At 39.6% G+C, this 27250-nt stretch overlaps 1 protein-coding gene across 1 annotated transcript in view; it reads right to left on the bottom strand.

The window, feature by feature from the left end:
* Positions 1–27250, bottom strand: part of GALNT9 (polypeptide N-acetylgalactosaminyltransferase 9) — a 433263-nt gene that overhangs the window by 374081 nt on the left and 31932 nt on the right. Inside the window, exon 2 of the mRNA XM_073628324.1 lies at positions 3176–3356. Within this exon, the coding sequence (XP_073484425.1) occupies positions 3176–3356 (181 nt within the window). The remainder of the gene's footprint in view (positions 1–3175; positions 3357–27250) is intronic.

The raw sequence follows: 27250 nt of genomic DNA on the forward strand, positions 1-27250 counted from the left end.
GAGATTCGACATGATGATGACAATAACAATCTGTGTCCATCAAACCTTTGGTCGAATGTGCCTAACCTTAACTCTATTAGTCCAAGATTATTCTACATAGAGAGAAAAGATTCGACGTAGGGGAGAAAAGATTCGATGTAGGGGAGAAAAGATAAATAAAAATAATGATGATGATGAATGTTATTGGCTGATTGTAACCAAAGAGGAGGAGCAGTAAAATAGCTAGTACACACGTACTTTGGCTTATGGTGTCTGTTGAAAGTTCTAATAAGATTTGACGGAGCAGGTACACTATATGGCATCGTACAGTTTAGCTGCTCCGTCGAATCTTCTTTGAACATTCGACAGACACAATAAGCCTTCAATGACAGATTCGACCTTAATTTGGATTTTCGGACGAATGCAATTTTTAACGAAAAAGGAAATAAATAAAAACAAATTTTGGGAGTAACTAAATAAATTTATTTTTCGGATGAAAACGAAATTCCGAAACAAAATACATGTGCACATGTCTACTCTTTGTTAATAAAGTCAAAAACAAGAATTATGGAATCTTCTTTTATTATTACAAAAGTTTCTTCTTTTCACTACAGAGACCCTGTCACTAAGCCATACGTCATATTTTTATTTATAAATATAATTTTTATTTGTACATCCTATTACTCCCTCCTGGCAGATACTTATGTATTACATATACAAATACATTATTAACATATTGCAGAGTCATAAGCAGTAGAAAAAAAGAGAAAAATTAGACATTACTGGGTGCCCTCCATTGTGTTTCCCCCAGCCATTAGGAGACTTATATGTAATAATAATAGGATGTACAAATAAAAATTATTATTGACCGCAGAGGCTGTGCACAGGAGAACTGCTCACAAACCCAGCCTCGGAAAATTAAAACAAAAAAGTTGACACTGTAATCATGAGTCGCTCTCAAAACACAGCCTCAGCTGTCATTTCACTTTGCCTGAGTGTAGGAGAAATGCTCCTGATCACTGTCTCAGCTTTTTTTGTTTACATATGCTGAGGCTGTGTTCAGGAGCAGTTTTTCTGCATACAGCCCCAGCTGCCTATTCTAGCTGGCTCGGGTAGGAACAGTATCAGACACAGAAAGCAGCAGAAATCATACACACCCAGAAATGTTGAACGTGTCTCATCTTTATCCTTGTTCTAACCCTTAAATATTTCAATAGTAGTACTAATAAGCAAATGGTAGCCTACCTGGTACATGCTTAGGGGTCATTAATGTACATGTACTTGCATATTAAACCTACCCAGGTGTGGGAATGGAGAAGTTTGCATTTTAGCACTTTTGCTGAATCACATTTTGTGGGTACATTTAAACCCCTATAATCAACAGTTTGAGCACACCTTGGAATGCAGGAATAAACATCCTCCTAGGATGCTTTATGGTCCAGTCATTTTGGCATATAAATTTAATCACTTGCTTACTGGGCATCTAAACCCCCCTCCTGCCCAGACCAATTTTCAGCTTTTAGTGCTGTCACTCTTTGAATGACAATTGCGCGGTCATACATGGATTTGTTATTTTTTTGTTAAACAAATTAAAAAAGACCGAATTGTTTAAAAAAAATACAAAACCGTTTTATATTTTGTTAATAAATTTTGAAAACAGGTAATTTTTCTCCTTCATTGATGTACGCTGATGAGGCTACACTGATGGGCACTGATAGGCTGCACTGATGGGCACCGATAGGCTACATTGATGGGCACTGATAAGGCGACACTGATGGGCACTGATAAGGCGGCACTGATGGGCACTAATAGGTGGCACTGGTGGGCAATGATGAGGTGGCACTGGTGGGCACTGATAAGTGGCATTGGTGGGCACTGAGAGGTGGCACTGATGGGTGGCACTGAAGGGCATTGATAGGTGGCACTGAAGGGCACTAATAGGTGGCACTGATAGCTGGCACTGATGAGCACTGATGGGTGGCAGTGATGGGCACTGATGGGTGGCAGTGATGGGCACTAATCGACACTAGTAGGTTACACTGATAAGCAGCACTGCTGCTAGGTGGCACTGATGAATCACTGATTGGCAGCACTGGTGGGCATTGATAGGTGGCTCTCGTGGGCATTGATAGGTGGCACTGATTGCTGCCACTTATGTACTGGTGGGCACTAATTGGTTAGCACTGTAGGCAGTGATTGGTGGGCACTGTGGGCACTGATTTGTGGCACTGGCAGGCAGTACTGGTGAACACATATGAGGTGGCTTTGCCTCTTCCTCTTCGGGACAGAAGCCGGTGATTGGCATTTTTTTCTCACTGTCTTTCTGAGAAGAAAAAAAGACGATTACCGATCTTCTGTTTTCATCACGTGATCAACTGTCATTGGTTGACAGCTGATCATGTGGTAAGGGGTCGGGATCAACCCCTTACTCCAATCTGTGATCACCCGAGTCCCATTAACCCAGGTGATTACAGCGTGCGCCCTTCAGGGGGGCGTGACCAGTGTGCAAAGGGGAGGACGTCTATTGATGACCTCCCGGCAAAGCAGATCCGCGCTGTAGTCGTCATTCGAATGACAGCTACAGCGCAGATCTGAACAAGTTAAAGGAAGCATTTTTAGTAATAGTCCCTGATGGAGAAAAAACATTTGATCCAAATCCATAAATGTAATCTTTGGTGGGGAGAGGAAGGATTAACAGTGTAGCAGTTTATTTTTTACTGATCTTTAGTGAGCATGTCTATGAACATGTATGAAGTATTAAGGCTCACACAGGACAGCCTCATTTAATGTTGGGGGTAAGATTGATCTAACATATTGGATAATTTCAGCTGATCATTCTTGTTTTCTCTGAGGTGAGACAAATCCACAATTGTCTGGAATACCAGTACCTGCAGTACATGGTTGACGGCTATTTTTTTTATGTGCTTAGCACTTGTAAAATGCTGATCATCACAAAAATGTTCTAATTCTGCCAACATTCATTTTTATTCCAAGTGTTATACAACATTGTGCATTGTTCCTTTCATAAATTTAACATGTTAATATGTCCACAACAGTATTTTAGTAAGAATCCAGCTTGAAAAACACAATGAACGGTTTAAACTTTAGAGGAAAAAAATAAGAAAAATAATCCTGCTTGTGAACAGCATCAATCAATTACTACCAAAGTTCAACATTACAGTTTTATATGACTTACTTTTTGGGTCTGTAATCTGGAATTGATCTGTCCAGAGAGATTCGATCACTGAGCTGGGCATTATAACCATATTCCTCATATTTTGTTTCTGTTTCATGGCTGTCATCTCTCAGTGTGGCAGCCATCCCACCTTGTCCAAGGCCGCCAGGTCCTTCTACAAGCCCCATGGGTTTAGCTAATCCTAAGAAGATAAAACATAGATTGAAGCATGTTTAATATCCACTACACTGAAATAAGAACCATGTCCAATAGGAGTCTAAATAAGATACAAATAAACATACATATATATGTATATATATATATATATATATATTCAGCCCTTTGTATTATTGGATAGAGAAGGAAATTCTAAAATTCTGTCTGTTGTTTATTTTATTATTTGTTGTCTGTGTTCCACTGGGATGATTTCCTATCACTTTCTTTCCTGCAAAAGTGATCCCAAAAAAGACAGCTGTCACTGGAATTTGTAATTCCATTAGAGGGGTTTCCATCTATTTCCATTCTAGTGACACCTGTAAATGTTGGGAATTTTTATAACTTTCTGTCCAGGTGGACAATTTTAAACAGAACCCTGAGGACTGGGGACACCAACAAAAATACAAACCTGACAGAGGTTGTAATATAGGTTTGGGCTAAAAATATTATTTAACAAGGCAATAAAACAACTTGGCAAGTGTAGTGACCCATAGTTCTCAAACAGTAATCTTTTACTTTATTTTAAGTGTCTAAACTCATAGATGTAATGGGATTGATTTACAACGGGCAAATAGACTGCGCTTTGCAAGTGCAGTTGCACTTATTTTTCCCAGAGCTCAGTGAATGTGGTCAAGCTTTACTTTGTAAAGAATACCCAATTAGATGCAAGGAAAATAAAAAAAACAGCATTTTCACTTCACCGTGATTGGATGATGAAAATCAGCTGAGCTTCACCACATTCACTAAACTCTGGGGAAAATGTGTGGAACAGCACTTGCAAAGTGCACAGTCTATTTGCCCTTAGTAAATAAACCCCCAAGTGTCTGCCATTTGGATGGGTCTGATACAATAGATACATACAGTATAATTAGAAATATGTATGCTCAAATATGTATATTTCAACGTCACAAGTAGAACCCATATGCCAAAGTCAACTTAGGCCACATGGGTGTGCCCTTCAAACAGCAACGATAGATAATCATTTGAAACTTCAACCTTTTGTATCTTAATGCAGATTGAGGTCTACTGTCCTCATTATATTTAACAGTTTACCTCCCATTACAACATAAGGTTGTAGTAGCATGATTTTGTCATAGCTGACTGATCATGCACCAATATAATCTGATGTAGTGACACCTTAGTCCCAAGTGTGTGCATGATGAAGGCAAAGAAAACCTTTGAAATAATGAAGAGTATAAAACAAAATGTCAGCATTACCACCAAGTTCTTTGTACAAATAGCCTTAATTTCATATTGCATGTCCATTTGTCCAACGCTGCCACACAGATTTTGATTTTTGCAGTTGCGATTAGTCCAACCAATAGAATTTACCAATAACTTTGTTCTGTGAGGGTAACCCCTAGCTGTTGCTGATTGCTTCAATCATTTGTTGATCTCACAAATAAGATCTAAAGCAAAAGGTTGTGGAGACATTGTTTGTCGTAAATATTTTTGAAGAAGAACACTGCAGTGAAAATTGATCAGCAGATTTGCTTTTTTTTGCCTTCTTTTATCAAATGACTGATATTTTCATATAGGGCTTGTTTACTGGTATGTTTATCTCCAATTTTTTTTACCAAGGACTAGCTTGTTTGTTTATGGGAAGCCTAGAATAAGCATAGCTGCTTGATTGATTGGCAACCCCAGGTGAACCTAGTTGTAGGATAATATTTATATGCAGTATATTTACTGTATATGTGGTGTATGTCTCCACTGTTTTCCTTTGTGTCCCCCAAAACGCTGGTCTCTGGAGTTTCAGTAAATTTGGGGTGCTGGATTTTTGCTATTCTTGGATTTTATGGTACAACTGTTGGCTGCACACCTGTTTAATGACAATGGCATTTAGAAGTTACAATTGCACAGACTACTGATATTTTCAGATGTCTATTCATGAACTTCAAAATTATCACATGATTCTATACAGTACATTGAAAGACCTTATATGGCTCACTAATGATGTATCATCAGAGAAAATTGATAGTGTTTATGATAAATTATTTTGTACAAAAAAAATATTCACAGGTCTGCCAGTCTTTGTCTAATATATGCACTCTTAATCACACATTACAGAAATGCTTTGTTGCACAATATCCAAACTATTTATCAAGCTAGCTGAATAAAAGGCCTGGACAGACAATACTATTATTGGTTGAACAAAGCAATTCCACACTCACAAAACAGAAAAAGAAAAAGAGTAGCTGTATTGCTTTTTTTAGACATCTATAATACATAATAATTACAAAATCTTTTATTTAAAGAACAAGCAATCTGCTAATAACATTCAGAGTTCTTTCTGTAACAATATTGTTGAAACCTTATAATACCAAGTTAAATACAAAGAGCCACAATGGACCAGAATGATTACATGACACAAAATGAAGAAGCCCCAGTTGTACTACATAACGTGATTAAAAACCTGCAACTGAGAGTTTTGTGTACATATTAACTTTTGTGTTACGTTAAATAATCTGTCAAAGTGCATAATGCCATGGATCTTAAAAGGTAAAATAAAAGAGAAAAACAGAATATGTCATATTAAGGAATTCACATACTATGTCAGTGTGCCATTTAAGTTATCAGAGCTGTACTCTTCCGATTTGCTGGTGTATGCCTTTATAAAGGCAGGCTTCTGGGGATCTGTGGTTTGGCTCTCCTTGGGGAGAATAGCAAGAAAAAAAAACAGAATTTTGTGGTCATGAAATATTGCTTTTCCTATCAAGAGATTCATAGGGGTTAATTAAGATAATGGGACTACGAAGAATGTCTTAGAAGAACTGCTGGCACCAGTTTAAAAGAAATACAAAACACATTGTTCATAAAATAAATCTTTTTTATAAATTAAAAAAAACATTTTACATGTTTCATTAAAATTCTTAAAGAGTTCTCCATGATTCCATAACTATTAGCTTCTGTAAAAGCTTGCTTTACAGAATGTTGATTGACAGCTCCAAAATACATAAAGGAGAATTTACTATGACTAGAGCAGCCAGAATCTAGGGTAGCTGTGCAAGGAAGCTAATCGGTGTTCAACTTTCATCTTAGAGCTTAGCTAAACAAGCTTGTTGCCAGATGTTAGTGTCCCCTTAAGTTTTGCCCCTCCTGTAGTGATGCAGTGGATGGGCAGTACTACTACTGGGACAGTTGTACAATATGTAAGGAGCAAATGGGGACACCTTGCCACCCCTGACCTTCAACTGCAGGTCTGTGGCCTTGAGGACCAGGACTGAGAAAACCTCTATGGTGAGCTGAATGGTGGGCCTATTAGGAAAGAGTGGTAAGATGGCTGAAACAAGTTTATGGTTTTGATGGGAAGATGGCTGAAACTAGTGTTGCTGCACTAACTTGGAACTACTGTCAGAATGTTGCTTTCATTCTACTAGTTTTCTGCAAGACTCTGTCAGTAACCTGGATATGATGTTATGCTGTGACGGGGGTGCGTAAGAGAAGAGCTGAACATATGCAGTATTAAAACACTATTGGAGTGGACATTCTTTTATTTCCACCCTCTGGGTGGGAGAATGTGACACAAGATGGTGCAGTCATCCCTAAAAGCCAGATATGTGGTTGCCATATCCAAGAAAGCAGTGGGGTGGGACTTAGGACAGCTTGGTGCCAACTGCTCTTCAACCTACATCCCTTACACTTAGTTTTGTCGGCAGGATATGGCACGAGACTGCCTGTGAAGTTGTGTCAACCCTGTTGGTTTGAACAGTACCAGGTGGCAGAGAAAAAGAGGAGTGTGTTATTGGACTTGATTTCATGTGCATCATGTTGTGGTGTAGTAAACATATATGCTCTTCACAATGCAGCAGATAGGGTGGCTCAGCCTCACTTTACATCTTCCCACTACAAGGAGGCAACAGTGGATACAGGGCTGCAGGTCATGACAAAGAAGTGCTTTGAGGTATTCTGGACTGGAGCCTTTGGCACATTGGTGGCTGTGTGTACTGAGCATGGCAAACTGACTCACAAGGTGACACCTTCAGCCCCCTGATGACTCTGCAAAGCCTTTCTCTTTGAGGTACTTCCTGGGAGAGTACCACCATATGAGCGCAGAGTGCCCTGAGAGGAGGATGCAGCAGCAGTGACTGTTGGCAGCTCTAGAGATCCACTAATACAGCCAAAAGCACACCCAGACTCTCTAGACTTGGTGCAGCACAGAAAGGAGAGTCTGCACCAGAGTTTGCCTCAGTATGAATGGTTTAAAAGTATCCCCATGACCTTCTCTACCACAAGCTATTCCAAAATTTTTAAGTGCAACCTTTCTAGTTTTTGGTAAAGTGGGGAGGATTTAGAATATATGTCATGTTATTAATGCTGTCTGTGTCCCCTTTGGTGGAATTTAAACTCCCTACCCTGCATGAAAAGTGATTTGTTTATGAGAGCATGAAGTTAGGAAGATATCTCACTATGGGGCTGCTATTCTGGTGACAGCTGTCAAATGTATAATTTCCCTTCACTTTGGTGAGATTTCTTATCAATTTCTCTTGTGTCTTCGAGACAGGAACAGCAAAAAAAGACTGCTGAGGTTCTAACTATGGAAGAGAGAAGCTGATTGTTTTCACTTTGATGAGAGTTATAGCATTTTAGAAAACGTTGGCCAGGGCATTAAAGTCAATGGGGAAGTTGAAATTAAGGTGGTTTATTTATATTTTTAATTTTTGAAAATTCTGGGGTTATTAAGGGATTAAAGATGTTTCAGTAATGTCACTTTAATTTTTTTTATTTTACGTATTTTGCTTTTTTCTCTTTTCAAAATAAGTAAAAAAAAAAAAAAAAAACAATAAAAAATAATACAGGAAAAAAAAACGTATTCACTAAAAATTCACATTAATCATTTTGCATTGAACTAAGTTTTGCTGAAATCACACCATTCACCTCAAGATTTACCCCTTTCACACTTTGACTTTAAACAGTCATACTATGAATGCAAATTCTTTTTGGGTTTTTTTTTTTTTTTGCTACATAAATAAAACATACCAAAAGTTAAAAAAAACACCATTTCTTCATTTCTGTTATATGAATTTTCAAGTAGACAATCTTTCTTCATACATTTAGGCCAAATGTGTTTTGCTACATTTCTTTGGTAAAAAAAATCCCAAATTAGTGTATATTGTTTAGTCTATGTGAAATTTACAAAGTCTACAAATTATTTTATATACAGTATATATATATACTGTATATATATATATATATACTGTATATATATATATATATATATATATATATATATATATATATATATTTATTTACAGTATATATACATATATACATATATATTTGAAAATGTATCAATCTTGATGTCCTGATGGCCTATCTCATTTCTTGAGTCCCTAAAATGCCAGGGTAGTACAAATACCCCACCATATTAACCCTTTTTGTAAGTAGACAGTCCAAAGTATTTAGTAAGAGGCATTGAGAGTTTTTTGAAGTTGTAATTTTTTTGTAACAACATTTTGGAAAATAAAGAAATTAATTAAAATTTGTTTTTTACATTTTTTTTAAATATTGTAACCAGAGCAGTACAGTGTTATCATATGACTGGTGTGGCTGTGATCTGGGACATTTTTTTTTTTTTTTTACATACTGTGACCAGAGCACTGTACTACTTTGGGGAGGTGATCATGATTTTATTTTTTCACAATGATTGCTTATTGCAGTGATGATCTAATCACTATCATAAGCAATTACTTTTGTGAATGGCATCCATTCATGTGCTATTGTGTACTGTTGTGATCTATGATTAGCCTCTGTACCATGTAACCAATCACAGAGATCACAATAATACACAATGAATCACTATAAATGAAAACCATTGTGTAATACTGACATGTGACCGCAGTGATTGGTTACAGAGATCACTTAATATTGGGGCCAGCTCAGTACAACGAATGGTCCAGCACGGTGTCCTGTGTTGGACACAGAGGGAGAAACATCGCGCCACTGAGAGCTTCCTAGGGCGCACACCTGGAGGACATCATATGACGTTTACCCAGGAGGATAGTGCTCCTGCCCAGCCGTCATTTTACCATAGGCCAGGTGGGAAGTGGTAAAAATAGAAAAAAACATTTGATTATTTATCAATATATACTGTGTAACAAAGTTCAATTAAAAAATCTAAAAAGAACACCAATCATTGGGAAGGATGTCCTTGAACTGAAGAGAATTCAGAGAAGAGCATGGACTGGAGGACCTAGGTTATAAGGAATGGCTATGAAAATTAAACTTATTATTTCTGGAGAAAAGGTGCTTATGGTAAGAAGGGATTTGATTGCAATATACTGTACATACAGCATCTATCAGTGATGACTGTAGTATCTGGAAAAACGGTTTAATCTAAGGTCTCTGAAGAAGACACTTGGCCACACAATGAAACTGGACAAGAAGCAAGTTCAATCCTAAACTGCATAAAAGGTACTTTACTGTTAGAGTGGTAAAGATGTGGTACTTCCTTCCACAGTTAGTAGTATCAGCAGAGAGCATAGATAATTCATTTTAGACAAAGACAGGCTATCATTTGCTACTTAAAGTGTTACTAAACCCACAACTGTAAAATCAGTCTGTATATGCAGTAAAGCATGCTTGTTACACTCACTGTGGAACCTAAAGGGTTAATCCTCCGCATTGTATAAAAAGGCTGCTTTATCCTGTTTTCTCTGATCCTCTCCTTCTTCCACTGTCCACAATCCATCTCCTGATAAGACAGAGCATTGGGGGCACTCTGCACATGCTCAGTTTGGTGTGTATTGCTAGGGAGTTTTTTTTTTCCTGGTAAGGTGCATGAGATCAGCACAAGGCCAATCAGCACTGTCCAGACAGAGGGTCATGGGTCCTGCAGCCTCATAGGACAATCAGAGTAGAATAAAAACTCCTCCTACAAGCTTTAACCAGACACGGATATACAGCATCTCACAAAAGTGAGTACACTCCTCAAATTTGTGTAAATATTTTATTATATCTTTTCATGTGACAACACTGAAGAAATGACACTTTGCTACAATGTAAAGTAGTGGGTACACAACTTGTATAACAGTGTAAATTTGCTGTCCCCTCAAAAGCACTCAAGACACATCCATTAATGTCTAAACCGCTGGCAACAAAAGTGAGAACACTCCTAAGTGAAAATGTCCTAATTGGGCCCAATTAGCCATTTTCCCTCCCCCGGTGTCATGTGACTCGTTACTGTTACAAGGGAGCAGATGTGTTAAATTTGGTGTTATCGCTCTCACTCTCTCATACTGGTCACTGGAGGTTCAACATGGCACCTCATGGCAAAGAACTCCCTGAGGATCTGAAAAAAAATTGTTGCTCTACATAAAGATGGCCTAGGTTATAAGAAGATTGCCAAGACCCTGAAACTGAGCTGCAGCACGGTGGCCAAGACCATACAGTGGTTTAACAGAAGAGGTCCCACTCAGAACAGGCCTCGCCATGGTCAACGAAAGAAGTTGAGTGCACGTGCTCAGCGTCATATCCAGAGGTTGTCTTTGGGAAATAGGCGTATGAGTGCTGCCAGCATTGCTGCAGAGGTTGAAGGGATGGGGTGGTCAGCCTATCAGTGCTCAGACCATACGCCGCAACTGCATCAAATTGGTCTGCATGGCTGTCATCCCAGAAGGAAGCCGCTTCGAAAGATGATGCACAAGAAAGCCCAAAAACAGTTTGCTGAAGACAAGCAGACTAAGGAAAAGAATTACTGGAACCAAGATAAACCTATTTGGTTCAGATGGTGTCAAGCGTGTGTGGCGGCAACCAGGTGTATAAAGACAAATGTGTCTTGCCTACGGTCAAGCATGGTGGTGGGAGTTTCATGGTCTGGGGCTGCATGAGCGCTGCTAGCACTGGGGAGCTACAGTTCATTGAGGGAACCACGAATGCCAACATGTACTGTGACATACTGAAGCAGAGCATGATCATCTCCCTTCGGAGACCGGGCCACAGGGCAGTATTCCAACATGATAACGACCCCAAACACACCTCCAAGACAGCCACTGCCTTGCTAAAGAATCTGAGGGTAAAGGTGATGGACTGACCAAGCATGTCTCCAGACCTAAACCCTATTGAGCATCTGTGGGGCAGTCTCAAATGGAAGGTGGAGGAGCACAAGGTCTCTAACATCCACCAGCTCCGTGATGTCGTCATGGAGAAGTGGAAGAGGACTCCAGTGGAAACCTGTGAAGCTCTGGTGAACCCCATGCCCAAGAGGGTTAAGGCAGTGCTGGAAAACAATGGCAGTCACACAAAATATTGACACTTTGGGCCCAATTTGGACATTTTCACTTAGGGGTGTACATACTTTTGTTGCTAGGGGTTTAGACATTAATGGCTGTGTGTTGAATTATTTTGAGGGGACAGCAAATGTACACTGTTATACAAGCTGTACACTCACTACTTTACATTGTAGCAAAGTGTCATTTTTTTAGGGTTGTCACATGAATAGATATAATAAAATATTTACAAAAATGTGAGGGGTGTACTCACTTTTGTGAGATACTGTAAGTAATAAGACTGCTATATACTGCTGATGAGAAAAGGTACCGTATTTATCGGCGTATAACACGCACTTTTTTCCCCTTAAAATCAGGGGAAAGTCGCAGGTGCGTGTTATACGCCGATCCCCGCCGATCCCGAGCTGTCACATTTTCAAAATCGCGGACCGCGATTTGAAAATGGCGCCGCCGGAGCCGAAGTACACAGAGCCAATCCTCGGCTCTTTCCGGCGGCTCTCGTTTACTTTCGGCTCCACTCGTAGTCCCGAGCGGAGCTATCCGAACCTACTCGGATAGCTCCGCTCGGGACTACGAGTGGAGCCGAAAGTAAACGAGAGCCGCCGGAAAGAGCCGAGGACCGGCTCTGTGTACTTCGGCGCCGGCGGCGCCATTTTCAAATCGCGGACCGCGATTTTGAAGCCCTGGAAGCAGGGACAGGGGATCCCAGGCTGCACTGGGGCAAGGCTGCACTGGGGCAAGGCTGCACTGGGGAAGGCTGCACTGGCAAGGCTGCACTGGGGAAGGCTGCACTGACAAGGCTGCACTGGGGAAGGCTGCACTGGGGAAGGCTGCACTGACAAGGCTGCACTGGGGAAGGCTGCACTGACAAGGCTGCACTGGGGAAGGCTGCACTGACAAGGCTGCACTGACAAGGCTGCACTGACAAGGCTGCACTGACAAGGCTGCAATGAAGGGCATTTAAATGTAAGTTTTTTTCCCTTCAACTTCCCTCCTAAAAGTTTTTTTTCCTTAAAATTCCCTCCTAAATTGGGGTGCGTGTTATACGCCGGTGCGTGTTATATGCCGATAAATACGGTATTTAGCAGTTTATATTTACTAAAATAATCTCCATGTTCTGTGTACTGTGGGAGACCAGATATAGTGAATGCAGAGTCCTGGGTTTAGTGACACTTTAACAAAGTTGTCAACATGGAACAAACTGAGTTAGTATGTTAGACCCCCCTATCTGTCAGTGGTGGTGCTCTTTTTAAGAGCCAGTTGCATTGTTAGCATTGCTAAGAGATTTGTCGTCCTTTTCCTGTATGTCTCCCCTAAAACTACTGTTTACACTGTCAATCTTATAAGAGACTCATATTAGTCTGACTTTGATTAAAATAAAAGTTATTTCACTACTGTATGTCTGTTCACCTTTTTTTAAACTCTTTCCAAACATTTCATAGTGGCTGCAAGGCATAAGAGCAAACTGACTTACTGCTACTACGCAGAATGTTCACTTAGGACTTCTAGCTGTATTTCACCACTAATTGCTGCATTTCTCCTGGGCCATTATTATTATCCCATTATTATTTCTGCCTTCTATTTGGATTGGATGGCAGCACTAAGTGCTTATTAATACATATAGTTTGTATAACTGCATTCAAGGCTGCCCAAATCTCAAAAGCTTTTCTAACAGTGAGTGCAGAAGAATTATAGCAGGCATCTTAACTTTTTTTGGACCTTTTTACCTTTTCTAAGCTTTTACTGAAAGCACACATTCCATGGCTACTTAAGAGTACCTTGACTACTACATTAGTCTCTCCGACTCCTGTGCATTGCAAATCACTTAGCAATTAGCTTACCTTGAAATGTTTTTTTTTTCCATACTGATCTGGTACATGCCAGTCTCCTAAAATAAAAATGTTATATTCTGAGAATACTAGTTGCTTCACTGTTATCCTGATCCAGTAACTTCAATGCCTCCTGAGTCCCCAACCTAAAACAAATATACAGCTCAGAAATTCTGACTTTGCAAACTGTTCACAGTCAGTGACTAAAGCTGGGTATACAAGTTTAGTTTTTTTTGTTTTTTGTTCATCCGGCAGGCCGAATGAAAAAAAAATCATCGATTCCCTTATTTACACAAGCAAGGTGAATGGAAGAACACCCCCCCACTGTGCTATTATATTCTGACAGTGTAGACTCTGACAGTGGGGACTAACTTCTGTTAAACAGGGAGAGCCGGACATTGCTGAACCAGCCTATTTTGACCTGTGTGTAAGCCTCATACACACGATCGGATTGTTGGCCAAGAAAACCGTGGACTTTTGTTCGAAGGGCGTTGGCCCAAACTTGTGTTGCATACACATGGCACACAATTGTTGGCCAACAATCATGAACATAGTGATGTACTACATGGTTTTTCAGGTCTTTAGCGCCACCCTTTGGGGTCCTTCTGCTAATTTCATGTTAGTAGAAGTTTGGTGAGTGATGATTTGCGCTTTTAATTTCGCGCTTTTCATTTCGCTCTTTTCATTTCGTGCTTTTCAGTTAGTTCGTCAACCAGACATGTTGCGGAATCGGCGTAGATAACGTGTTATTTATTATTGGCCTTGGAGTTATTACTTTGACATTATTTTTTTGGTTGAATAATGATTTGATTTGGTATATTTTCTATATTTTTGGATGCATAGAATGCACTTTTTGGTTAAGTTCTATTGGCAGATAGCTTGTCTAATTTTATTTGTTTTCTTTTTTTAATGGACAGTAAAAAATTGTGGAGAATAATACTTAGCTATGTGTTTTACTTCAAATGACAGTTTGGGAGTAGGCAGTTGCATTTTAAAAACTACAATGTAAAACTGACAAGGGACACCAACATAGTTGTATATTTGATCTTAAAAACTACGGGTTAATGGTGTTGTGGTAACTTTCCCCAAAAAAAATAAATAATAATAATATTATTCTTGATATCACTAGAAAAAAAAGCCTTTGAAAATTTGTTTGCAATAACTCCATCAGTATCACCAGCAAAGCAGCTTCATTATTATTCCATTAAAGAAGAAGAGAATGTGCGCTGAATTTCAAGATTTCATAATTTGCCACGTCATGAATGTTAATTCTCCATTACGAACGCTAGTTTACAAGACCGACCGATTCTGGCTCTGGCTCGTCCTTGCTTCCAAGTATGCATGTTTGTACTTTGGACTTTTGTCCGACGGACTTACACACGATGATTGGAAAATCCGACAACAAATATTTGTCCGCGGAAAATTTTAAAACCTGCTAACCAACATTTGTCCGCAGAAAATCTGACAACAATTGTCCGATGGAGCATACACACGGTTGGATTTTCCGCAAAACTGCCTGTCATCACACATTTCCCATCAGAAAATCTGATCGTGCTTACGAGGCTTAAGAGGTTTAAAAGAAGATCGGCTATAGCAAAAAACAGATTTATTTTAGGTGTGTGCCTAGGGAATGGGTCTGCATGTAGGATTAAAGAAGTAAATAAGGAAAATAATAATAATAATAACTACAATAATACTGTCTCAAGGCTTACAGGATTGTAATACTAAAAACTTCGCAATATAATTTTATACTCAAAGGCACAAATGCTTGGAGTTGTCCCACCTAAGAGCTCAGTATGGCATTCAGATTTTTCATACAGCTGAAATTATTATCTTCTATGACTTTGTTGAGCTGTCACTAAGATATACACATTTGCTTCTAACTGTGTGCACAGCTGAAAGTTGAAATAGATGATTTATTGAAAAGGAGGCTACAGCTCCATCTAGTGACTGAATAAGAGACTCAATTTAAAAAAGAAATATTACATTTTTACCTGACTCAACATTTTTATGGCAATAAGTAATAACAAAATAAATATGAACATGACTTTAGGACTTAATGTGGATGTAAACCCACTGCTTACTCAGTATAAACTAACGGCACAATATATTTCTGTACACATATACACAAGACTCCCGCATGTATCCTTACCTTTCCTCTGTAACACCCTTCAACTGTAGGAGCCCCTCAAAACTCCAGAAATGGTGGGTGGGTCTCTTTGCCAGCATTTGGTGGGCAGAGTCGTAATGTCTCCAGATTCCACGCCCATCTCTACACTCTCCTACTCTTTCTGCTGGTGCCCTGGGAGCTGACTGGACCATGTAAATCCTCCTCAGTCACGCTGATCTTCTGCTGATCTCATGGATCATATAAGTAACATCCAGTCAAAACTCAGGAAAGGCGCCACATGACTTCAGCATGCCCAATCATGCTGAGGTGTGAAGCAGCCAATCCTGGGGGAGCTTGAGAAGAAAGCGTAGACACTCTCTCTGCTCTCATGTCATCCATGAGATAAAGATGTCCGTCACAGCAGTGGGGGATGTGGCGACACAAAATTATCTGTGTGTCATTTTTTATCTTAGTAAAAAAAGACAACAGGATTGCTCAGAACTGGATTAACTCTTCGTGGCAAGACTTGGCACAGATGACTTGACATCCTCCACTGTACCAGGTAGAAGTCTTCATTAATACGTTTTTTTTTTCAGGTTTACATCTACTTTAACTATGTGTGATGGGCTCCATTCTCTCTAATTTACATATTAAAGGCAGAGCCAGAAGAAGGGTGGGGGCAAAGGGACGCCTGTCTTAGGAACAGTATTGCTATGTTCAGTTGGCGCCGAGACTCACCTAGCACCCCGCTCTCCAGCTGCCTGAACGACAGAGCTGACACTGCTAATACTCCTGTCATTTAGAATGGATCACAGTGCAGGGGGCACAGCAGCTGCTGTAGGGAGGAATCTAATCTTTCCTCCCTCCAGCAGCAGTTTAATGTGGATGGGAGAGAAGGCAGGGCAGTGACAGTCCTGAGAACACAGACACACATACACCTCAGCAGCATGGACATCTGCCAGAGAGTGAGTGCAGTTTACATTCTTCCCATCTCCCCTTGTCATGTGACATATCATATAAGCCTACTGTAAACTAGCCCTCAGAGGCATACAGAGCTCCTTAGTTAAATGCACCCCACAGATACCCTACCCCACCAACTCCCCTTGCCTCTTTATACCACTGGAAAACTAGCCCGCCTCAGACTGACATCACCTACACAGGAACATTTTTCCTTTCATGAGACACCATAGATGCAAGGAAATTTTTCCTTCCAGTGACGCAATGAACACAAGGACATTTTGCTTTACAGTGACACCATCAATTCAAGTGATACTACACCACTGATGCAGGTACTGTACATTTTTCCTTTCAATGACACCACTAAGGCAAGGGAATCTTTTCCTTCAAGTGACACTATGGACACAGGGACATTTTTCCTTCCAATCACACCACTAATGCAGGGACATTTTTTTTTTTTTACATTACCTTTCTCTCTATTCTAGCAGTTTTCATTGCGTGGCCCTGTGAAAATAATTAGGTCTGACAGAGGAAATTATATTTTGCCTCTTTTTAAAAAAGCTACAATAATGTCAATTCTGTTACATTCCTCTCTGGGCATGCCACTGAGTGATACAGATGTTTTATTTGATGATCAGAATTGCAAAAGCAGATGTTATGAATATTGTGTTTTCCCATTAAAGCATCTGGTGATAGCTACATTGTGTTTGTAAAGGGTTAACTGCTCAGTTAAACCACCCCAATGACAGTCAGTTACATTCTTATGGTGCAATGTCCCAGAGTAGGATCATTTCTGCACAGGGTAGAAATCACGAGGCCCCGTAAAGCTTACCTGACAATGTTTTTTTTCACAATTTTAAAAATGATTTTTTACTGTTTATTTTTTACATTTTTAAATGATTTTTTTGCATTTTATTTTTTACAATGCTGTTGAGGGAGAGGGGAGGCTTGAGTGAAATATCAGACCCCTGACATCTAACTGACAGCTGCACTGAAGATGGATGATCAGGAGACAGAGGCTCTCGTTCATTCATAAACTGAAGCATAGTAAACACAGTTTACTATGCTGTTATTAATGTACACAGGAGCGATTGGTACCAATTGCTCACTGTGTCCAATTCAAAAAAGGAAGGGGCTGGTAAATTACATACTTACAGGCCCCTTCCCCACTCTCCATATGCCTGTGTACCTGCAGCTGCCGGCAGAACTGTTGGTGGGATTAGGCACACAGGGGGAGAATCAGATGTGGGCAGCACAGGAAGGGGGATCCATGCAGCGAGACGGGAGGACAATTACAGAATGATGCACTGTGTCTGTGTTTCACCCTCCAGCAGCTGAAAGGTGGTGGAAGGGAGAGGGGGCAAACAAGCTTCCCGCTGCTAGAGGAACAAACACAGGCACAGTGCATAGTTTTTTAATTGTCCTCCTGTCCTGCTTCACTGATCCCCCTGCTGTCCGGGCCCCCCCCCTGTATGACCAGGCCCCCTACAGGAGGCCCAGTGATAACCTCTTTTCAGTAAGGCTGAACGAAACAATCCTAAATATACTCCCTAAAAACGATATCCTCTAGAAAAAGAAAAAATAGTAGATCTATTTTTTAGCTGTTTTTGCCTGAGTTTCTGCTTTAGCTGAGTTCAGGGAGCCTATAGGCACAAAAAATCTGGTGCCTCATACATAAACATTACACACAAAAAGCTAAATCTCTTTGGTATCTTAAAACAATTCATCCAGGGTTAACTAAAAAATGATCAATCGAATGTAATAACTGGTCCCCCTATGGACTAGAGCACTCTATGCATTCTATTAATTCCTGAATAGCTTTGCCATTGCTTAAGATAAATAAAATACATACAAGGTTTTTTTGTGGACAAACAAAATTTCTGTCAACAAAAAATGTTGTTCTGTAAAAAAAAAAAATTTTTTAGTTCTAATAGCTTTAAAATAACTATTGGTACTGTAGATAAAATGTGTTAATTTTATTCAATAATTTGTCATGTTTATAAAACAACAACAATTCTTTTTTTGTACATAGTGAATTATTTGCTAATGGAAAAAAAAAAGGATTTTTAAATGCTTTTGTCTTAAAAAAGCGAAATAGGCAAACATGAAAAAAATGTAATATCAATCATGAAAGAGATGACACATTAAAATAAAAGAAAACTGCAGAAACAATAATAGCTAAGGGAAGAAGGGAGGAAAAAAAATAATTTAAAAGTATTCTAACAGAATAAATATGTTCAATTAATAGGTACCATATTTATTTGTAAAATAGAACATTTTTCTCATTTTGAGCACTGTTTTAATTGAGGTTTTGTGAAGATCAAAGGAAATTCCATTGATCGGCACATAAAAGAATAATCAATATTATTGGTGCAATGGGTTTACAAAGGAAGCCTGTAAACCATGTTTGTTTGCAGAGTTTCTTAATACAGGGGTCGCTTTCACTGCAGCTGCAACAAAGACTGGGACATGAATGTCATTTTGACAGCCAGTTTCCAGTCTCTGTTGTAGGAGTTCTGACAGTAGCTTCTGTATCAAAAAAACTAGCAAACACTATTTTTGAGCTACACTTATACATAATTGTAACATTATTACAACTTATTTATAATTGCAGCCTTATTACATATTACATATTTCCTTATTATTATTTGTCTAGTTGCCTCACACATATCTAATAAAGCTTCTAATATCTTGGTTATTCTGGTTACCTTAAATTACTCAAACCAAAGGAATGTGATTGTAAACTGACTGTATGGGCAAGCCAGCCAACTCTCCGTTCAGGAATGTGCCATTTTCTTTAGAAGGTCATTTGCGTCCTGTGGAGGTGTGGTGACCATTTTGTAACATTCAAGTCCTATATTACCACAGCCAAAACAGGTAAGACCTCCGTCTCAAATCAGAGCTTGCAATTGTGCATGCGTCTGTGGTCACCCATGTGCCACGTCATCATAGGGGGACTCCGTGGCGAAACAGCATCTTTCGTTAAGTATTATTGTTATATTTTTTTCATCTCTATCTGTCATTACTTTTTTATAAATGTTGTACTTATAAGTATTTGTGTGATCATTCTTTGCACATATCGAATACAACCCAAAAATGTGACAAAACACTGCTTGACCTTGATCCAGCTGTCAAAATCCCTGCCGGTTCTGGCTGGAGAAATCTCATGCTAGCCTCCCAAAGTGGCCCTTATATATTATACCTAAATGAAAATTTGACTCTTACTGAAGGTAATCCCTATTTATTAATATTTTATCATTTTATGTTTTTATTTATGTTCAGTTTGAGATTGTGCAGGTTTGTGACAAGTTCACTTTATGGGGTCTAATATTTTAAGAAAATGTACCAATTAAACCTACGTCAAATCTTTACTCCACCATTATCTTCACCATTCTAGACCATTTATATGAGATAGTATAGATTGGCAGATTTATGTTATGTATGCTAATTTCTGACCTTATCTGCAAGTCAGCAGAATATCAAGAATTATTTAACATCTACCTTGAAACGTAACATTTAATATCACTTCTTAAATGCACCCTTGACAATAAACCCGCAAACCTACCAAAACGTATACATCACCCTAGCCTAACCACTAAACTAGCCTGAGTGTGAATTCCTTTCCTGCTGCATGCTTACCGTGCCTTGTGTAGGATGTCTCTGCACCAACGGCAAGTATACTTGCACTGAAATAATGCTGATTCTGTCTGATAATGCCAAGAGTCTAGCATCAAAATCAATCATTCCTGCTTAGTAGCATTTGATTTTTTTTAACTGCAGCTTATGTTAAATGGTGCAGCTAACTAGCTGCACATTTTTACATTCCTTTCACTTCCTCCTTCTTCATCCACCCACAGAAGTGAAGAGCGGAAGTCCTGTGTAAGCTGTAAGTCACAACTTACAGTCTACGTAGAAGTGAATATTCTCTTCTCACCCCCACATGACAGTGCTGGGTGCCTGAGTGTCCAACCACCAAGCACCATGCTTTTACGTTGGGGAAAGGGTAGAGAGTCAAAATACTTTTTTCTTCTCTCCTGGAACTCAACTCAACTGGATTAGTGAATGAGTGGCATGGAACGATATTTGCTGCAGCTGCAGTGGGCAGCAGGGAAATTGTATGCTCAGGCATTACCCAAATTTACAGCCCCACCACAAGCATCTTCTTCCTTTCTAGAGCATATCCTAGCTATAATTATTTTCTTCCAATAGTGGGAAATAGCCTTTAATACTCCATGTGACATCATCAGCAGGCTTCTAAAATTCTTGCAGAGTCAGCTGATGGAAACTCACTTCCTATTGACATAGGCATGCCCCCAGAACTACATTTCCCAAGAACCCTTTACCTATGGACAGTGCGTGCCTGAGCAGGGAGTTTTATAGTTAAAAAGGCAAAGCTGACAATGCTGGTTGGGATTTCAGTCCAACAAAGGCACTGTGTTGTCAGCTCAGACAGGAAGTTTGTAGCACACTGGATGTCTGGCAGATTACCAGGCATTTTTCTTTGCATGCAATATTTTAAAGGAATAAACATTGTGGAAATGTGCAAATATTGGAGGGGCCTACTGAATATGTTTTTTTTTTTGCATTACATACACTTTAAAGTATATGCAAACCCTAACCATGTACTTTTGTATTTACTCCTCTTTGGTCTGTTGACTATACAATTTGAAATGATTTTTATATCTTTTCACTAATAAAAAAAATATCGATCCTGCCAGAAATCAAGTGAGCTGATAATTTCCTGCACACTCGGCCCTCTGCACTGCTATCAGTTAGAATTGTTCTCGGTTCACCTCTGTGGAGTATGGAACACTTTTCCCCCTGTGTTATTGAGATGAGGAGAGGTGGAGCTGTTCTGCTATCCAAAGCAGGAGCAAGAAGCCAAGAGTGACAATACTTCTCTTCTTATATAGCCTAGAGTGAGTTTTGCAACCCTAGAACAGGCAGTGTTGGTTGCGAGCTATCTGAGAGAATTGCCAGGTGAAAAAAAAAAAGTTTGAAAAAGAAAACTAATGCAGCCATCACATGTAAAAACTGGTAAGCTGCCATATATTATATTTTTGTTCTTTTATTTAGACATACTTTATGTGAACTTGTTCCTTTTCTCTGCTTTGGCTTAACCTTTAAATAGCGAAATAAATGTATCGCGAGTATGCTTCTATAAAAACCCATATACTGGCACAGTACTTTCCTATTATGGAAACAGTTGGTCTCAGGCTATGCCTGGTCTCAGCACTGTGACCCCACATATCAGACACCATATTTCCATGAGTCGATAACGTTTTTTTTTTCACATCAACCAACAGTTTTGTGTCCCGCAGCTATCTTTCCATTCTGTTCACACACCTGAATCTGCATCTGCTTAACAAGTACTGCTGTACACTAAGCAACTCATACTGACTGTAGCCTCACTTCTTAGCAGAATACTGATAGTGAAGAAGAGCAGGGAATCTATGACAGAGGCATTTTTAGATATACTTTCTAGTGCTTCTCAGTTTGAATACTGTATAAACAATAATCATGGTGAACTTGTCTAATAATTTTTACCAAACAACTTAGTTGGAAAAGTGGTTGAAAACGCTGGAGAAGGCAATCACAATTTGTTTTTAACTTTTTATTTCTTTGCAATCCATTGAGATGTCTAGAGGAGGAATTTTGGAATAAAATAATAATGTGTTACAATGTTGTACCTACTGATTTTCGATACTAGCATGGTATTTACCAACCTCCTACTCTCCTTTTAGGAAAGCAGAATAGCAGAATCAGTACCCTCAAGTATTTATCTTGCAAGCAGCAATGTATACATACAGTATACTATATTGCCAAAAACATTGGGACACCTGCCTTTTAAGGTTTACGAGTGTGTCTATGGGAATGTTTGACCATTCTTCCAGAAGTGCATTTGTGAGGTCAGGCACTGATGTTGGATGAGAAGGCCTGGCTAGCAGTCTTCACTCTAATTCATCCCAAAGGTGTTCTATCAGGTTGAGGTCAAGACTCTGTGCAGGCCAGTAAAGTTCCTCCACCCCAAACTCGCTCATCCATTTCTTTCTTGACCTTGCTTTGTGCACTGGTGTGCAGTCATGTTGGAACAGGAAGGTGACATCCCCAAACTGTTCCCGCAAATTTGGGAGCATGAAATTGTTCAAAATGTCTTTGTATGCTGACACCTTAAGAGTTCCCTTCACTGGAACTAAGGGGCCAAGCCCAACCCCTGAAAAAAAAAACCCACAATATAATCCCCCCTTCTCCAAATGATTTGGACCAGTGCACAAAGCAAGGTCCGTAAAGACATGGGTGAGCAATTTTGGGGTGGAGTAATTTGACTGGCCTGCACAGAGTCCTGACTTCAACCCGATAGAACACCTTTGGGGTGAATTAGAGTGGAGACTGCAAGCCAGGCCTTCAGTGCCTGACCTCACAAATGCGCTTCTGGAAGAATGGACAAACATTCCCATAGACACACTCCTCAACCTTGTGGACAGCCTTCCCAGAAGAGTTGAAGCTGTTATAGCTGAAAAGGGTGGGCCAACTCAATATTGAACCCTACAGAATAAGACTGGGATGCCATTAAAGTTCATGTGCGTGTAAAGGCAGGCGTCCCAATACTTTTGGCAACATAGTGTATGAGAAGCAAGATTTTGCCTCCTCTCACATAGTTGCTTAACTGCTTAAGGACCACCCCACGTACATATACTTTGGCAGGGCGGCTCTTAAGCACAAAATTACGTACCTGTACGTGACTTTTTTCCTTTTCCTCAGGTTTCTGAGATGTAAAAAAAATGAGACAAAGATAATTCATTTCAGAACTTTTTGCACCTTTGGCTCTTGGGCACGTAATTGGACACAGCGGGAGCCAATTAGTGGGTTCAGTGGACGCAATGTCTGCTGCGACCCACAGATCGTTCTGAGAAGAGGCAGAACGGCAGTCTGCCAGAGGGGAAAATGGAGATCTTGTGATTTCCTTTAGTGAAATCACATCCCCCCAGTTAGAAAGCACCCGCTAGGGACACACTTAACCCTATGGGTGCCCCTGATGTTAACCCCTTCCCTGCCAGTGTCATTAGTACAGTAAAAAAGGTGTCAAAAGTGGCAGTTAGGTGACCAATTTGTTTGCCGCAACGTCGCAGTCCCGCTAAAAATTGCTGATCGCCACCATTACTAGTAAAAAAATAAATAAAAATTCCATAAAAATATCCCATAGTTTGTAGACACTATAACTTTTGCACAAACCAATCAATATATGCTTATTAGTTTTTTTTTTAAATAAAAAATATGTAGTAGAATACATATTGACCTTAATTGATGAATAAATTAGATTTTTTTTCCTTTTTTATTTTTATTAGGTATGTTTTATAGCAGAAGGTAGAAAATATAGTTTTTTTTTTCAAAATTGTCAGTGTTTTTTTATTTATAGCGCAAAAAATGAAAACCACAAAGGCGATCAAATACCACCAAAAAAAGCTCTATTTGTGGGGAAAACAATACATCAATTTTATTTGGGTACAGTGTTGTACAACGATGCAATTGTCAGTTTAAGCAACGCTGTGCCGTATCACAAAAAATGGCCTAGTCAGGAAGGGGGTAAACCCTTCCGGAGCAGAAGTGGTTAATAATATTGGTTTGTGGTCGAAGAATTCTCAGTGTCCCAACTCAGGGACACCATTTGGTGATAAAATTGCTATACGCAGAAAAACGCTTAATAGCACAGACTCCTATTGTTCATTGGGTTTGTAGTCTACACATTGCAGTTTATGGCAAGCCACAAACTTGGACTGGTAGAAGATACAGTGGATATAAAAAGTCTACACACCCTTCCTAAAATGTCAGGTTTCTGAGATGTAAAAAAAATGAGACAAAGATAATTCATTTCAGAACTTTTTGCACCTTTAATGTGACCTATAAATGGTGCAACGCAGTTGAAAAACAAACTGAAATCTTTTAGGGGGAAAGTAAAAATAAAAAAATAAAATAATGTGGTTGCATACGTGTGCACACCCTCTTATAACTGGGGATTTAGCTGTGTTCAGAATTAAGCAATCACATTCAAACGTATGTTAAATAGGAGTCAGTACATACCTGCCATCATTTAAAGTGCCTCTGATTAACCCCAAATAAAGTTCAGCTGCATCAGAAGGATCTCATTGTTAAAGGTATCATTCAGGAGAAGGGTACAAAAGAATTTCCAATGCATTAGCTATACCATGGAACACAGTGAAGGCGGTCATCATCGAGTGGAGAAAATATGGCACAACAGTGACATTACCAAGAACTGAACGTCACCCATAAATTTATGAAAAGACAGGAAGAAAACTGGTCAGGGAGGCTGCCAAGAGGCCTACAGCAATATTAAAGGAGCTGCAGGAATATCTGGTAAATACTGGCTGTGTGGTACATGTGACAACAATCTCCCGTATTCTTCATATGTCTGGGCTATGGGGTAGAGTGGCAAGACGGAAGCCTTTTCTTACCAAGAAAAACATCTAAGCCTGGCTAAATTTTGCAAAAACACATCTGAAGTCTTCTAAAAGCAGCCTGATGAAACCAAGGTTGAACTTTTTGGCCATAATTCCAAAAGATATGTTTGGCACAAAAACAACACTGCACATCACCAAAAGAACACCATACCCATCGTGAAGCATGGTGGTGGCAGCATCATGCTTTGGGGCCTTAGTCAAGGTAGAGGGAATTATGAACAGTTCCAAATTCCAGTCAATATTGGCACCAAACCTTCAGGCTTCTGCTAGAAAGCTGAACATGAAGAGGAACCTTCATCTTTCAGCAACGACCCAAAGCATGCATCCAAATTTAACAAAGGAATGGCTTCACCAGAAGAAGATTAAAGTTTTGGAATGGCCCAGTCAGAGCCCAGACCTGAATCAGACTGAAAATCTGTGCGGTGGTCTGAGAAGGGCTATGCACAGGAGATGCCCTCGCAATCTGACAGATTTGGAGTGATTTTGCACAGAAGAGTAGCCAAATATTGCCAAGTCAAGTTGTGCCATGCTGATAGACTCTTACCCAAAAAGACTTATGCCCCGTACACACGGTCGGACATTGATCGGACATTCCGACAACAAAATCCTAGGATTTTTTCCGACGGATGTTGGCTCAAACTTGTCTAGCATACACACGGTCACACAAAGTTGTTGGAAAATCCGATCGTTCTGAACGTGGTGACGTAAAACACGTATGTCGGGACTCTAAACGGGGCAGTAGCCAATAGCTTTCATCTCTTTATTTATTCTGAGCATGCGTGGTACTTTGTGCGTCGGATTTGTGTACACACGATCGGAAATTCCGACAATGGATTTTGTTGTCGGAAAATTTTATAGCCTGCTCTCAAACTTTGTGTGTCGGAAAATACCAATGGAAAATGTGTGATGGAGCCTACACACGGTTGGAATTTCCGACTACAAGGTCCTATCACACATTTTCCGTCGGAAAATCCGACCGTGTGTACGGGGCATTAGTGCTGTAATAAAATCAAAAGGTGCTTTAACAAAGAATTAGTTTAACCACTTGCCGACTGGCTCATGCCGATATACGTCGGCAAAGTGGCACGGGTGCGCAAAATGAGGTACCCGTACATCACTCTGTCATCAGTGGCTAGCGGGCATGCGCGGTCCACGCGGGAGCGTGCTCGCGGGTCCCGCGGACTTGATGTCCGCTGGTGGCCCGCGATCATGGCACAGAAAGGCAGAATGGGTAAACAAGGCATTTCCCTGTTCTGCCTAGCAACATGACATGACTAGAACACACTGAGGTAACACACTTAACCCCTTGATTGCCCCCTAGTGTTTAACCCCTTCCCTGCCAGTGACATTTACACAGTAATCAGTGCATTTTTATAGCACTGATCGCTGTATAAATGCAATGGTCCCAAAATAGTGTCAAAAGTGTCCGATCTGTCCACCGCAATGTTGCAGTCATGATAAAAATCGCAGATCGCCACCATTACTAATAAAAAAAATTCATAATAAAAATGCCATAAATCTATCCCTTATTTTGTAGACGCAATAACTTTTGCTCAAATCAAACAATATACGCTTATTGCGATTTTTTTTAACCAAAACTATGTAGAAGAATACATATTGGTCTAAACTGAGGAAGAAATTCGTTTTTTTTATATATTTTTGGGGGATATTTATTATAGCAAAAATTGTCGCTTTTTTTGTCTATAGCGCAAAAAATAAAAACCGCAGAGGTGATCAAATACCACCAAAAAAAGCTCTATCTGTGGGAAAAAAAGGATGTCAATTTTGTTTGGGTACAACGTCGCAAGACTGCGCAATTGTCAGTTAAAGCGACGCAGTGCTATATCGCAAAAAAGGGCTTGGTCAGGAAGGGAGTAAATCCTTTTGGGGCTGAAGTGGTTAAGGGTGTGCACACTTATGTAACCATATTATTTAATTTTTTTATTTTTACTTCCCTTCACCTAAAAGATTTTAGTTTGTTGTTCAACTAAATTGTACAGTTTATAGGTCACATTAAAGGTGGAAAAAGTTCTAAAATGATTTATCTCTGTCTCATTTTTTTTACATCACAGAAGTCTGAAATTTTAACAGGGGTGTGTAGACTTTTTATACCCACTGTATATCTTATAAATAAGTAAAATCTGGTAGATTTTTTAAATACTGATAAATAATACTCTGTGAGATATATGGTGCCTCAAACTAATCAGAATTACGTCTCTGTAGTATAAAAGTTAGGGTTAAAGGTAGAAAAAAGTAGGCACATAGAGGTGCATACAAGT

The sequence above is a fragment of the Aquarana catesbeiana genome, linkage group LG01 (assembly GCF_042186555.1).
Source record: "Aquarana catesbeiana isolate 2022-GZ linkage group LG01, ASM4218655v1, whole genome shotgun sequence".
Taxonomy (NCBI): domain Eukaryota; kingdom Metazoa; phylum Chordata; class Amphibia; order Anura; family Ranidae; genus Aquarana; species Aquarana catesbeiana.